Here is a 13,879-nt window from a genome sequence, read left to right as displayed (position 1 = left end):
GGTCCTCCGTTAAATTTGTTCCCTGACAGTGCTTGCAACAGACTGTGACTCTGGCTCCAACTCAGAGATTGCTTACTTCGTCCAGAGCACTGATTTTTCCATCACACACCATGGGGTCATCAGTTCTAACCAGAGGCTGAACTTTGAGCGAGTGAACCACATGTACGAGTTTGTGGTGATCGCTGTTGATAAAGGATACCCCCCTCGGACAGGAACCACGTCAGTGCGCATTCACATGGCCAACGTGAATGATGAGGCTCCCGTGTTCTCCCAGCCTGTGTAAGACAGCTTTCACACCTGCTTTGCTTTGTACAGATACTGTTCATGTGTGTAACCTTGACAAAACATGACTAAATGGGCTGGGTTTTGTGCATTTGTAAATACCAGTGAATCATTGCCAAAGGGTGATGTGTATAAAGAAGGGCTTTGGAAGCTGGTACTGAATGTGATTGCTCCCTTTTGTGCCTCAGTTACAAAACGTTCCTCTCAGAAGATGCTGGTCCCAGTACCTTAGTGGCTACTGTCCGGGCGAAGGACCCCGATGGAGACGGGGTGCTCTATCTAATTGCTGGAGGAAATGAGGAGGGCAACTTTGAACTGGATAGTCAGAAAGGTAAGAAAGCTTTTACAGCACAGCTGTAAGGGAATGCAAGTGCCTGGTTTGAACACTCTCAGGCAGAAATTCAGTGTGGTTTTTAAATTCCCATTGTTCATTTTCCTGTAACTCTTAAGACAGGCTGGAGAGTTGGGCAGAAAGGAGAAAGTTGAGGTTTAACAAGAGCAAGTGTAGAGTCTTGCACCTAGGGTGGAATAACTGCATGCGCCAGTACAGGTTGGGGGATGAGCTGCTGGAGAGGAGCTCTGAGGGGAGGGACCTGGGGGTCCTGGTGGATGACAGGTTGGCCATGAGCCAGCAGTGTGCCTTGGTGGCCAAGAAGGTCAACAGGATCCTGGGGTGCATTAAAAAGAGTGTGGCCAACAGGTCGAGAGATGGCATCTTCCCCCTCTAATCTGCCCTGGTGAGGCCTCACCTGGAGGATTGTGTCAAGTTCTGGGCTCTCCAGTACAAAAAAAAAAAGACAGGAGTCTCCTCTAAAGAGTCCAGCAGAGGGCTACAAAGATGATAAAAGTTGTGGAACGTCTCCCTTATGAGGAAAGGCTGAGAGTCCTGGGTCTGTTCAGCCTTGAAAAAAGAAGACTCAGAGAGAATCCACATATAAGGAGCAGGAGGCAAAGGGATGAGGCCGGGCTCTTCTCAGCAGAGTGTGGCAATAGGACGAGGGGAAATGGCCACAAACAAGCATAGGAAGTTCTGCACAAATGTGTGTGGGAACTTGTTCACAGTGAGGGTGAACAAGTATGTATATTCTGCAGGTAGAGATGCTTTATATCAGTTAGAATTAGCCCTTAGACTATGCATGGTTTATCTGAATATCGGCGAAAATTTGGCACACTTGTCCAAGGACTGCATTGTCTGATGTGATGACTGATGAGATTCCATGATTTCTGAGCTCTATGCTTTGCAACTGAAATATGGTGGCAGAGAAATATGATGCTCTATTTATTTTGTTTGTTTGTTTACACAGTAAAATAAAGCACTTTATACTTCCAAATGCAGGTATCATTAAGCTTCGTAGAAGCCCTCTGCCCAATCTGAAAGGGCCTCAATACATCCTGAACATCACTGCAATAGATGACAATGTCTCTGGGGGACCCACCCCTCTCAGCAGTTTTGCTGAGGTTATTGTAGGAGTTAATGACGTTAATAACAACAAGCCTGTCTTCAGAGAGGTAAGATGTCTTCCTGCGGGTGTTCTCTTCCCACCCATAACTGGTATTATAGATTCTTCTTGGTTCCTGGTGATGGGCTGAAGGGAATGTATAAAACAGAATAAGTCTATAACTGAACATCTTTATTTATATTTACATAGAAAAGTCTTCAATCTCTTTTTTTCCATCTTCTTTCTTCCTTCCAGCTTGATTTCTTTGTGACTATAAGTAATAGTTTTCTTCTGAGTTCTTCTCTGATGTGCTGCCACTGTGCAGCTAATTCACACGGCTTGGTGTAATACATAGGGCTGGATGTTTGGGTGTGTTTTTAGTGCACTTACTACAGTGACAGCACCTGGGTTCTGGAGAACCAGCCTCCGGGCACATACGTGCTGCAGGTAGAAGCCTACGACGCAGACCTTGGCATTAATGGAGAGTTGAAATATGGTCTCATGCACCGTGATGGAGCTTCCTTGGGCTTCAGCATTGATTCAGACACAGGTCAGTGGCTTTTGGGTTGCTTAGTTGAAATGGAAATGCCATTGTATTGCGGTAAGAATGCCACAGTCTGTTGGGTTAGCTATAATGGCTTATAGAATAAATAATTATAAAAAATAGACTACGTGAATAACCATGCATATTGATTAAATTAATATGATAGTGGTTAAAAAGACAAATCAGGTAGGGCAACAAACCCCAGTTCAATATGAATGTTAAAAGCTATTTTGAGTCAGTTCTCTTCCTACTGAATCAAGTGCAGCTATAAAATGCATGGTAGAATCGACCAGCTTGGCTGTGTACTTCCCTTCAGTGGGGCTTACAGTTCTTTAAAGCAGATTATTTCTCAGCTTGTGCACAAATGGAAAGGACAGCGTCTTGTGTACAGAGGCAAAATGTTCATAATAGAAAGTGAGAGGGACAGGGATTCTTGGCACCTCTGGGATTAAAAAGTTCCTGTAGTCAGAGCAGACAGGTGGAGTATTTGTGCTAGTGTTCAGACTGGGGGGAGCTGACGACAGAAACATGGTCCTTATCTTGTACATAGTAGAGATGTGAGTCTAGAAGTAGTCCCAAGGTCACTTTGAAGGCTCATAAGCGGAGCTGAGGCAGGGAGAGGGCTGCTCAGCAGAGGAAAAGCTGTGGACTTGGAGAAGGTTGTTCTACTTACTAACTGAGCAACGTGATTCTACCTTGATTTAATCTGCTCAGCAAGGCTCTCACTGTTGAGATGACTTTGGTTACATCACTTAAGGTGCCAGAGCAAGCATGAGCTATCTTTGAAATATTCAGTTATGTGGACTATTTCTGGAACAGCTCTGTAGGACATCTTGCTGGACAGTGAGACAGTCAGGATCTCAGACTGAATCTCCTTAGGAGGGCAGCAGGAAAGAAACCTGCTGTTTGCTGCTGGTGTCTAGCAAGTAAAGGAGGAGAGACAGAACCTGTGGTTGATCTTGCTGGGGCCATGCCTTGCAGGGTTGGTTGGGTTGAGCTTTACAGTTGTTCTGTGAGCAGTTATAGCTCACTCCTGTAAGAGGACAGTGGCAGTCCCTCTCTGCAGGCTCAGTCCTGAGGCTGTGGCATGCAGACAGGAGGTGTCTATGTCCTCAGGGGTCATCACCACCACGCGGAGCTTTGACCGTGAGGAGCAGAGGGAACACGTGCTGTGCGTCACTGCGACGGACCAAGCGCAGGAGCCACTCATTGGTGTCTGTCACATCACCATCCTGATCGCTGATGTCAACGACAATGATCCCAAGTTTGACAACAGTCGCTACCAATGTGAGTGATTTGTTAGCCACCTGTCCCAGAGCTGTAATGTGAACCTGTTAAGTAGTTCCTAATGCTGATGATGAGTTTTTAGGTCTTCCTTCATTGCCAGCTGAGCCACTTACTGCTTATTGCCAGTGCAAGTATGCAGAACTGACTGTCACAAGTGTCTTATTCAATTCAATACTCTTAAAAACATTGACAGCCTTCAGTCCTACAAACTAGGCAAATCTGATACTTTTGTGTCTTTCCCTTGCCCCATCTTTCTGTGTGCTGATTTTTTGTTCAACATCTTACAACAGTGCATGACATTGTATCTGAGAAGTCACCAACCTTGGCTAGAAGAGGAATCATTGCATCCTTGATACAGTGCCCCTGTTCAAATGGGTTGGAGTGATATTAGGTATATCTCTTGTTGAACAACCTGAAATCTTTGGCTTACGGCTGGCTGTGAGCCCTGATCCCTCCTGTAACTGTGCTGCTGAGCTTGCTCTTCTGATTTGCCCTGGTGCCATTCCCTTTTTCATCCCTATATGATGCCCTTTTTACTTGCTGCTTCTCCAATTGAATTCACTTCAGTACATTTCAGTCCATCCACAAACAATGGCCATACTCCCTAGATGATAAACTAGGACAGGTAGTAGCTTCACCAAGAATGGCAAAAAAATGGCTGATGGCATATGGAAGCTACTCAATTTTGGAGACTTTTTGCTAGTTCTATGGAAATGTCACACAGGGCGAACCAGTGACCAATGCCTTATTCAAAATGGAAATGACTCTTAAGTATGTTGTCTGTAGCATCAGAGAGGCCAGAATTTTTTGCAGGATTCAAAAAGAAGTTGAATATGGTAGGATTTTGTCATGAAAAGGTGATCTGCTAAGAAATAATCTGAATATATATCTGTACGTTAGCAATATGCACAAAAGATAAATTTCTTTTGCTCATTTTGAAGTGTCTTGCACTAACTTCAAATGCCAAACTAGTTAAAATGTGTTGACTGGGGATAGCAATTTCTGCATTTCCACCAGTGGTTTCTGCAAACCTGGCCAGGGCTGCACTGAGAAGGCAGGTGGGAGTGATCTTACTGCAGAGAAACATCTTGGGACAGAGAAGTCCTTCTGGCAAAGACTCCATTATGAAGGTAGAAAAGCTGCCCATGATTGTTTCCAAAAGCTGTGCCATTGAGCGACTGCACTTGGTAGCTATGATGACTCTGGCACTGGTGAGATATGGGTAGAATTTTCTTTTTTGCATGAAACACAGAGAACCAGCAAAGGTCCTGCAGCAAAGGCAGTCCTTTGGGATGGGGAAACTGCAGATAACAAGGTCGCTTTTTGTGTAGCACTTTTCCAGTGTCTACAGCTAAGTAATCAATGTTTGTACGTCACAGAATTAAAAATAGCTTCCTCTCTAACAAGATCAAATGCTATTAGTCATAGGTTCCTGTTCTTCTTAGAAGTTGCTGGTTCTTTATTTCTATGCACTAGCATATTAGTCAAATCCCTTATTTAAGTCATGTATCTTAGAAATCTGCATGAAAGCAAGGCATTAAACAAATGCTTAACGCTGTGCAGTATGGATGGCATAGTAATTGCTAGTTATGCCAGCAGCAAGTAGAAAGTACATGAGATTAGAGAGAAAGACCCTTCCAAGTGAATGAACGCCTTTTTCACAATGTGATTTCACAGGATTTGATTATAAATGTATAAATCTAAGCACAAAAGATATTTTACAGCGTTTCTTTGCAATAAATTCCATTTTCATTAATCTATTTTAATGCCAGTAAATCTCTTCTGAGACTAGTTCTGGCTGTACTAACACACCAGGAACATGAATCCTAGGGGATCACTAAACATCCTGGGGGATAAGAGAAGCTAATTAAAGCTCAACTTCGCATTGACAGAGTGGTGGTGGTTTATAATTCTACTGCCCTGCTGCCATAAAATGTAGGTATTGAGGGAGGAAAAAGCAGAAAATATGAGCTCACTGCTTTATAAATAGTGAGCAGTACTGATTTTACCACCTCAAAAATGCTGAACTGTTCACTGTTTCTCATAACTTTTTTGGGATCCTTGCTAGGAATCAGGAAGACAAAACAAAACTACTCCTCTGTGCAGCTGCAGCTTTTTGCTGGCAGGTTTTCAGATGACAGTTACAAAAGCAGGCTCAGAGAAGGACTGGTCTGCCTCTAACCATAGGCACCATCTCTGCTGTAGACAATTTGCTGGGAGCAGAGAGCGAGACTCAAGCATTTCTGCTCTGCCATCGCTCCCTGCCACTCCTTGGGGATGTCACTGCTCACATTCAGCACCGATTCCAAATGCACAGCGTGCCTCATGATGCCAGGCACAGAGGGATAGCAGCATCTGGGAGCTGTTGGAGTGGCAGTCCCCAGTGCTGTCCAGACAGAGGCTATCAGAGCAAGACCTGCTGACAATACCTTTCTCTTCTCTAAGATTTCCTCAGTGAAGACACTCCCGTAGGAACGAGTTTCCTCTGTGTCACAGCTCATGACAGTGACCAAGGCGTGAACGCTGCCATCACATATTCCATGTTAGCGCATCAGGTTCAGTACTTCCAGATCAATCCCAGCACGGGCTGGGTCTATGTGAACCACCGGATCTCTCAGGTAATGACTGCCTGCTGCAATGGAGCATCCCCCAGACCCATCACTGAGGGTCTTGATTTGCACAAAATGCTTTGCAAATATCCTTGATCTTCTTCATTTCATAGACAACACACGTTAGTCACTATATTGTAGCAATGGATGGAGGCAATAGGAGCAGTGCTGTGGAGCTGACTGTAACCATCACCAACGCACTCAGCCAGCCACCCCGCTGGGAGCAGAGCAGATACTGGGTAACAGTCCCTGAAAACACCATCCGTGACACCAAGATAGTGGTATGTTATGAGTGTGATTTCTTACCTCCCTATTCTTTTCATTTTGCCTTCCTTTGTTGTACTCTCACTGCATCTGTGTCAGAATCATAGAATCATAGAATGGTTTGGATTGGAAGGTTCCTTGAAGTCCATCTAGTTCCAATCCTCTGCTATGGCCAGGGACACCTCCTGTTAGACCAGGCTGCCTAAAGCCCCACCCAGCCTGGTCTTGAATGTTTCCAGGGATGGACCATCCACAGCTTCTCTGGGCAAGCTATGTCAGTGCATTAACAGGCTATTAGCAAAGAATTTTCTCCTAATATCTAATCTAAATCTACCTTCTTTTAATTTAAAGCCATTACCCCTTGTTCTTGCACAACATTTCCCTGACAAATAATCCCTCCCCATGTTTCCTGTAGTCTTCTTCTAGGTATTGGAAAGCTGCTCTGAGGTCTCCTCAGAGCCTTCTCTTCTCTAGGCTGAACTGTATGAGCAGGTACATTTGTTCTTGATTAAAGACCTGTGGCAAGCCTAAATGTTGTGAAATGAAATTCAGATCTTCAGAATGGACCTTTACTGTTTCTCTCGTCTGTCGTCCTAGTCATGCATGAACTGTTCTTCCCAACAAACTGAACACTTGCAACCCTGTGCTTCAGCAACACACATGGTGGCTTTTTCTCCTTCAGACCATCAAAGCCACATCCCCTCTTGGAGATCCCAGGGTTACATATAACCTGGAAGAGGGTCAAGTTCCAGAGACAAACATGCCAGTTCGTTTCTACCTGAAGCCAAACAGAGCTGATGGATCTGCTTCTCTTCTTGTTGCTGAACCACTTGACTTTGAGACAACCAAGTTCTTCAAGCTGACAGTCCGGGCACAGGATGTGGCAATGAGTCCTCTAGCTTCCTTTACCACAGTTTGTGTTAATGTAACAGGTAAGCATTGCTGCTGTTGGAACAGCTCGTTCAGGACAATATTTTCATTATTTTTACTATAACACCATGAGTTAAGTGCATGAAATTACTAAAAAAAACTGCCTAAGAACTCTTTGTGCATTTCTGTGAAATCCATGGAAGTTGTACAGTCATAAAAAAGTCTGAGACGTCTTCTAAGTACAACTAGAAAACTGGGAAATGTAATAATGCATACATGGTGTGTGTGAATGTTTACACAATGCTAATGCTTGCTTTCATAAATGTAAGCACAAAGAATTCCTTTTGAAAGGGGGAGAAATCTAATGAAGATCCACGAATTATCACTGGAAATATTCTTCTCTATTGAAACAGTTAAAACAGGTCAGTTTTGTGCTTGATATAAGACATTTAACTTTTTCATTACATTCAGAATTTTTTATTCAACGCTGAGGTAAAAATAATTTAAATGAAAATGTCTTTACAACAGGATAAATTTTCAAAGATTTGACCTAACACACCATATAGTAATATCTCTCTCTAAGGCTCTGCTCTTACAGAACCGCATACAATTAATTCCACTTTTTCTCCAAACAAAATTACAGTTGTGGGAAAAAAAATAGAATAAATAAAGATGTGCTAGAAGACTTGAAACATTATCTCACTCCATCATCTTCTTCTGCAGATGTCAACGATAATGCTCCATTCTTTGTGTCTTCCAACTATGAGGTGTCTGTGCCAGAAGGAGCTGATGTTGGCACATCGGTGGTTCAGGTTTTAGCAGCAGACTTGGATTCAGGTCTTCACGGACAGGTTTGACCTTGCATCCAGTCTTTTTCTTCCCAACAGGCAAATTTTGATATTGTAATCAGTGAGAGTGCACAGACAGCAGATAGCAGGGTAATGAACTATAACTGCTTTATACAGCACCTCTAGCATATGCCTAGGTCTGATGTGCTTAATATAGGGTGCAGGCAGATCCTGCTGTTCAGGATCTTGAGATGCTTTATCATATCAGATCATCCTAAACTAGGAACTGTAGTGAAGCATTGCTGTGTGATTCTCAGGGCTGCTCCCATGACATGGGTCCAAGCTCTTAGCTCTTTGATTTAAGTAGTTTTTCATTTAACTATCACTGCCACGGTGACCCGACTCTTGAAAGAAAAAGCACTGTTATGACTGAAACATTTGTTTCCTCTGCATTTTGCAAGGCCTTTTCACTGTTGGAGGTGAGATACTGGGCTTGATGGGCTTTGACATGATTGGTGCCGTTGTTCTGAGAATTCTATGGGGTTTGTTGTTTTTTGTTGTTGTTTTTAATTTTGAAATAGACAAAAGACTATTCCAATTTTGTGCAGATGTGAGCTTTTTCCCTCAGAGCACTGCCCTTGCAGAGAGACACAGAAAGCTACTGGGAAAGGAGGAGGTCACGACACCTGGAGACATACAAAATGGAAGTGGAAAATGCAACCCGCCTTGACTATTTTCCTTTTAGGTTCACTACTTTATGTTGAAAGATGCTAGTGAGGACTACCAGTTCTTCACCATTGAACCTGAGACAGGAATTATTTCCACCCATGCATCTTTTGACAGAGAGAAAAGAGCCTCTTATTTGATTGAAATTCAATCTCGGGACTCTTCAGAATCTGCCAGACCTGGTGCCCATGGGCAGCCCAACACAGGTAAAACTAGTAACAGATTCCATATTGGGTAAAGATATAAGAGATTGGGTTCCTTTGCTGGACTTGGGAGATGTGGGAGCTGTCTGGAATAAGTTGTTTCACCTCTGCCTTTCTAGTGTGCTTGTTCATTTTGCATCTCCTTAGACACAGCATATGTAAGGATTTTTGTTAGTGACGTGAATGACAATGCCCCAGCATTTCCTCAGCCAGTGTATGAGGTCAGCGTAGATGAGGACAGGGATGTTGGAAGTCCTGTTGTGACAGCAACGGCAGATGATCGAGATGAGGGTGAGTGGACTTGCCCTGCATGTCTTTCTCTTTACGTCCTCTTAGTATTCCTGTGTATTGTCCATTAGGTTGTTTCCCTAGTGGTCAAATTTACTGGTCAAGTGTTCTCCAGTGGATTTCTTTTTAAATAGAGCGATGCCATTATATTTTAGCACCATCCAGTGGTAAAAAAAAAAACAAACCAAAAAAGTTAAGGAATGTTGGCATTTGAAATGAAAGGTTAAGGAAACCTTAAGCAAAAATAGCTTCTAATATTTTAATTACTTATTACTTTTTTATTTGAAATGAGTGAACAATAAATTAGAGACACACAATCCTTCCATTATCAATAAACAGGGACTTGTCTGTGACTGCAGATTGGATTTGTGTCTAAAAATACAGACCTGACCCCAAATCTCCCATATACATATCCTTCATATTACATATGTGAATCATTCTGTTTGTGGTTGTGTCTATGTTTTGTCTCCTATACACTCTGTAACAGCCTTTTCTGATCTGAGTGATTAAGACCTGTCTCAGGTACGTGCCCACAATGTAGGACTGAGCTGAAGAGGTAATATACAGGCTGTGGTCATTTGTTTTCTGTTGTAGGTGCAAATGCCAAACTCAGGTATCAGATTACATCAGGAAACACAAAAGGACTTTTTGATGTGGAACCTGAGGCTGGTACTGTCTTCATTGTTCAGCCTCTGGATTATGAACAAGAACAACGTTATGAGCTTCAGCTTGTAGCATCTGATGGAAAATGGGAAAATCACACTCTTATCATCATCAATGTTGTTGATAAGAATGATGAAGCACCGGTCTTCACTCAGAATGAATACCAGGGTAGTGTCCTGGAGGAGCTCACTGATCTGCCTGTACTTGTCATAAAGGTAAAGGAGTTTGCATAAAGCAGGGCAAAATCTGACTTTTTTTTTTCCAGGATTGAGCTCAGGATGGCTCATTCCCATCCATTCACACAAGTACAAGGAGACAGTTTCAAGTGAGTAAGCCCTGGCAGGGGATTTAGCTAGCAACTTTCTGTAAGTAAGAGAATAAAGAGAGCCTGGTTGAATTTGTGTTATGAACTTTCTCCCCTGATTGACACAAGTACTGAACAATAAGTTGGCTTTCCTTTACAAAGCAAAGGAATGTTTATTCGAGCTCATGCATTGAAGGTCACAGACTCTGGCTACATATACTACAAAACTAACATTGACATGGAGTGCTCTTTGACGGCGGTACGCGATCTGCTTCACGATTCTGCTGTTAGAGCAGACCCTGGCGACAGGACTGCCTTCCTGGCCCAACCAGCAGTCTTCCAAACTACTCCTGAGTGCAAGTCAGGAGCTGGGAGTTCTCTATGCTTGGAGAATCAGCTTGGATGTGTGGCCACCCTGTCTTTACAGCCTTCTGTTCGCTCTGAGAGAAAGTTCCTATTTCTCTTTGTATTACAGCTCTGAATAGTTTCATAAGAAACATATGCTCAACAGATCTATTATTATTCCCACTTTGTTCTTTCTGCAGTTATTTCCTCTTTCCAAAATAAAATGCGAAGTGGAATATATTAGTCTGCCTAAACATGATCTTTATGTTTCTCTAGGCAGTGCATTGATATTTATTTAAAGTACTTGACCTGGATGACTCAAGCCAAGAGATGTTCATTATTAAAATGCATGCTATTTTTTTAGCCTGTGCAATCCTAACTGCTAGGAATAAAAGAACAGTGTTTTCTTGGTTTCTTCTGCATAGAAGTTTCCCTGCTGTGTTTTGTTCTAGGTTTCTGCAACAGACCCTGACCAAGAGGCTGATCAAAATGCTATTAGCTACTCCCTGCATGGACAGGGAGCTGGGAGTGAATTCAGCATCAATGAGAACACAGGTGAGATCAGTGCAAACAGAAGATTGGACCGTGAGAAACGATCAATGTGGCACTTTCTTGTTCTTGCAACAGACGAGAGTGGAGAGGGCCTGACTGGCTTTGCAGATGTGGTCATAGAAGTGAGGGACACGAATGACAATGCACCTCTTTTTCTCTGTGTGTCAGATGATTGTTTCATGGGTTATGTCCCTGAGGACTCCCCAGCAGACACGGCTGTCATGCAGATGACAGCAGTGGACCTTGATGACCCAAAGGCCAGCACGAATGCTGTGCTTACATACCGAATCATTCAGAATGTCCAAAATGAAATTAACCTGAACCTGTTTTCAATTAACTCAGTTAGTGGCACCATCTATACCATGCTTGGGTCCCTGGATCGGGAGAAGGAAGACAAGTACCTAGTAGTGGTTGAGGCCAGAGATGGAGGAGGGCTCACTGGGACAGGCACTGCCACTATTCTGGTGACTGATATTAACGATCATGCTCCAGTCTTCCTGCAAAGGATCTACACAGCATTTGTCTCTGAGAATGCAAGTATTAACACTGAGGTTACAGTGGTGTCTGCTGTGGACAGAGATGAGGGAGAAAATGCCATGGTGACGTTCAGCATCGTTGATGGTAACAATGACCACAAGTTTTACATAGAGACAGATGAAGTCAACAACTGTGGGTTTATCCGTCTACGAAAACAGATTGATTTTGAGAAGCCTCATGAGAGGGTGTTTAATTTGACTGTGAAAGCAGAGGACATGGATTTCTTCAGCATTGCTCATTGTGTGATCTATGTGGAGGATGCCAACGACCACGCTCCTGTCTTCTACCCCCAGTTCTATGAAGTGACATCTCTTGCAGAAGATGTACCTCTAGGCACCAAAGTCGTTCAAGTTTCTGCTGTTGACTTGGATTCTGGCCTGAATGGAAGGTTCTCTTTCCACCTGCTAAACAAGTCTGATCCAGGTGGCCAATTCTCTGTGGCTAATGATGGCTGGGTGATAGTTGCAGGAGTGCTGGATCACGAGACAGTGACACAATACCAGCTCATTGTTATTGCCACTGATATGGGGCAGCCCCCTCTGGCTTGCAGTGCCACAGTTCTAGTGACTGTGCAGGATGTAAATGATAACGGGCCAGAGTTTGAGGTTCATTATAACCCCGTGATCTGGGAGAACACAGCTTCTCCACAGTCTGTCCAAATGAATGAGACTTCTACTTTGCTGTATGCAAAGGACCGAGACACTGCTGCTAATGGAGCACCTTTTTCCTTTCATTTACTGAGCAATTTGGATAGTCTTGGTAACTTCCACTTGCAGGATTTCCATAATGGAAGTGCCTTGCTCACTGCACTACATACCTTTGACAGGGAAGTGCACAAGGTCTTTCACCTGCCTGTTCTGATCATAGACAGTGGGATTCCACCCATGAGCTCCACCAACACATTAACTGTGAATATTGGGGACCAAAATGACCATCCACATTCTGCTGGCTACATGGAATGTCTCATCTACAGCTATGATGGTAAGTCCTCCAATGCTTGCATCCAAGTATTAAAGGAGCAGCTGTGGGATTCTTAAGAGGACTGTGATGTGTTCCCCATCAGCTAAGATCTTAGAAGAGGTGCCACTGAGGTATGCTCAAGCCAGCACAAAGAATGGTAGGTGGCAGCACACAGGCCTCTAGGCCGCTTGCTTTGTGAAAGATGCTGAGACAGCCTTGATTTAAGGGGATAGCTGGCTGCTATTCTATGAATGTTTCTATCAAAATTGAGTGAGTGCTGCTTGTTTCCAGATGCAGTTTTACAGCATAGTTAACATTTCAGAGGAAAAAAAAGCTGACAGTTGCTGTTAGGGGGCGATTTTCTGTGGATGTTGGCTGCAGCAGAGTGAGAGAGACCTCCTTTCCTGCTCTGCTTTGGCAATTAAATAGCAGTTCTCCTGTGATCCAGTGTCTTACGTAATATGCCCATCAGCAAATTAAACCACACAAGTAAAAAGATAGTAGGTTGCCTGCACCTATGTAGGCTCAGGTCAGTCATTTGTGCTATATAATACACGGTGCAATAGCACGTTGAATAGGATATGAATGGTGGGCATGCAGGAAACTACTTCTGTATAGGTGCTCTATTTGACTCTGTATTTGTATTGAAATGTTCTCCCTGTTCTATGCTCACTCTCAATTCAGCTTATTGTAAAGTTGAAACCAAGCCTGGTTTCTCTTTTTTTCTGTCAAATACTGAGAATCTGTGCCCCTAGGTCAAGCACCAACTTTTCATTAAGTGGAATTTTCATTTAGATGCCTCTTTAAAGGTAAAATTCATCTGTACTGCTAGTTTCTGGGAGGGGGTAGCAAGTCTTCAGAGCTTTGGTTATTTTAAATGTCAAGTTGAAACAGATTCAGCCTGCTACTGTTGTGTTACGCATTACATTTTTATAATATAGCAATCAGAGACCAGGGCATCCCACATACTGTCTCCTGCAAAATGCCAAGTGAATTTTTTCACAGGTTCAGGTGAGGTACAATGTTTTTTGTAATTCTGTTGTTGCTTGCAGCCCCTCAGATATCCACGTTAGTAATGTTTCCTTTCTGAAATCCCACATTCTTTGCTCTTCTCGATTCTTTACTTAGTAGATACACAAATTGAAATACTTGTGGATCTTTCCTTCAGAAATAGCTTTAAACAAAACAGAGCAAAAAAACCCAAACCATTTATTTGTG

The 13,879-nt window shown here is 43.1% G+C and overlaps 1 protein-coding gene across 1 annotated transcript in view; it reads left to right on the top strand.

Annotated features, from left to right (window-relative positions):
* Nucleotides 1–13,879, top strand: part of LOC136059416 (neural-cadherin-like) — a 33,673-nt gene that overhangs the window by 5,386 nt on the left and 14,408 nt on the right. Inside the window, exons 5-17 of the mRNA XM_065753594.1 lie at nucleotides 30–279; nucleotides 471–613; nucleotides 1,619–1,791; nucleotides 2,103–2,271; nucleotides 3,382–3,552; nucleotides 5,998–6,170; nucleotides 6,275–6,442; nucleotides 7,108–7,357; nucleotides 8,019–8,146; nucleotides 8,829–9,015; nucleotides 9,160–9,303; nucleotides 9,895–10,178; nucleotides 11,065–12,682. Of these exons, the coding sequence (XP_065609666.1) occupies nucleotides 30–279; nucleotides 471–613; nucleotides 1,619–1,791; nucleotides 2,103–2,271; nucleotides 3,382–3,552; nucleotides 5,998–6,170; nucleotides 6,275–6,442; nucleotides 7,108–7,357; nucleotides 8,019–8,146; nucleotides 8,829–9,015; nucleotides 9,160–9,303; nucleotides 9,895–10,178; nucleotides 11,065–12,682 (3,858 nt within the window). The remainder of the gene's footprint in view (nucleotides 1–29; nucleotides 280–470; nucleotides 614–1,618; nucleotides 1,792–2,102; nucleotides 2,272–3,381; nucleotides 3,553–5,997; nucleotides 6,171–6,274; nucleotides 6,443–7,107; nucleotides 7,358–8,018; nucleotides 8,147–8,828; nucleotides 9,016–9,159; nucleotides 9,304–9,894; nucleotides 10,179–11,064; nucleotides 12,683–13,879) is intronic.

This window comes from Cyrtonyx montezumae, unplaced genomic scaffold (genome assembly GCF_038088225.1).
Source record: "Cyrtonyx montezumae isolate F1298 unplaced genomic scaffold, pur_monq_1.0 scaffold_8, whole genome shotgun sequence".
Taxonomy (NCBI): Eukaryota; Metazoa; Chordata; class Aves; order Galliformes; family Odontophoridae; genus Cyrtonyx; species Cyrtonyx montezumae.
Note: the sequence above shows the minus strand (reverse complement) of the source record. Positions and strands in the feature narration are given on the sequence as shown.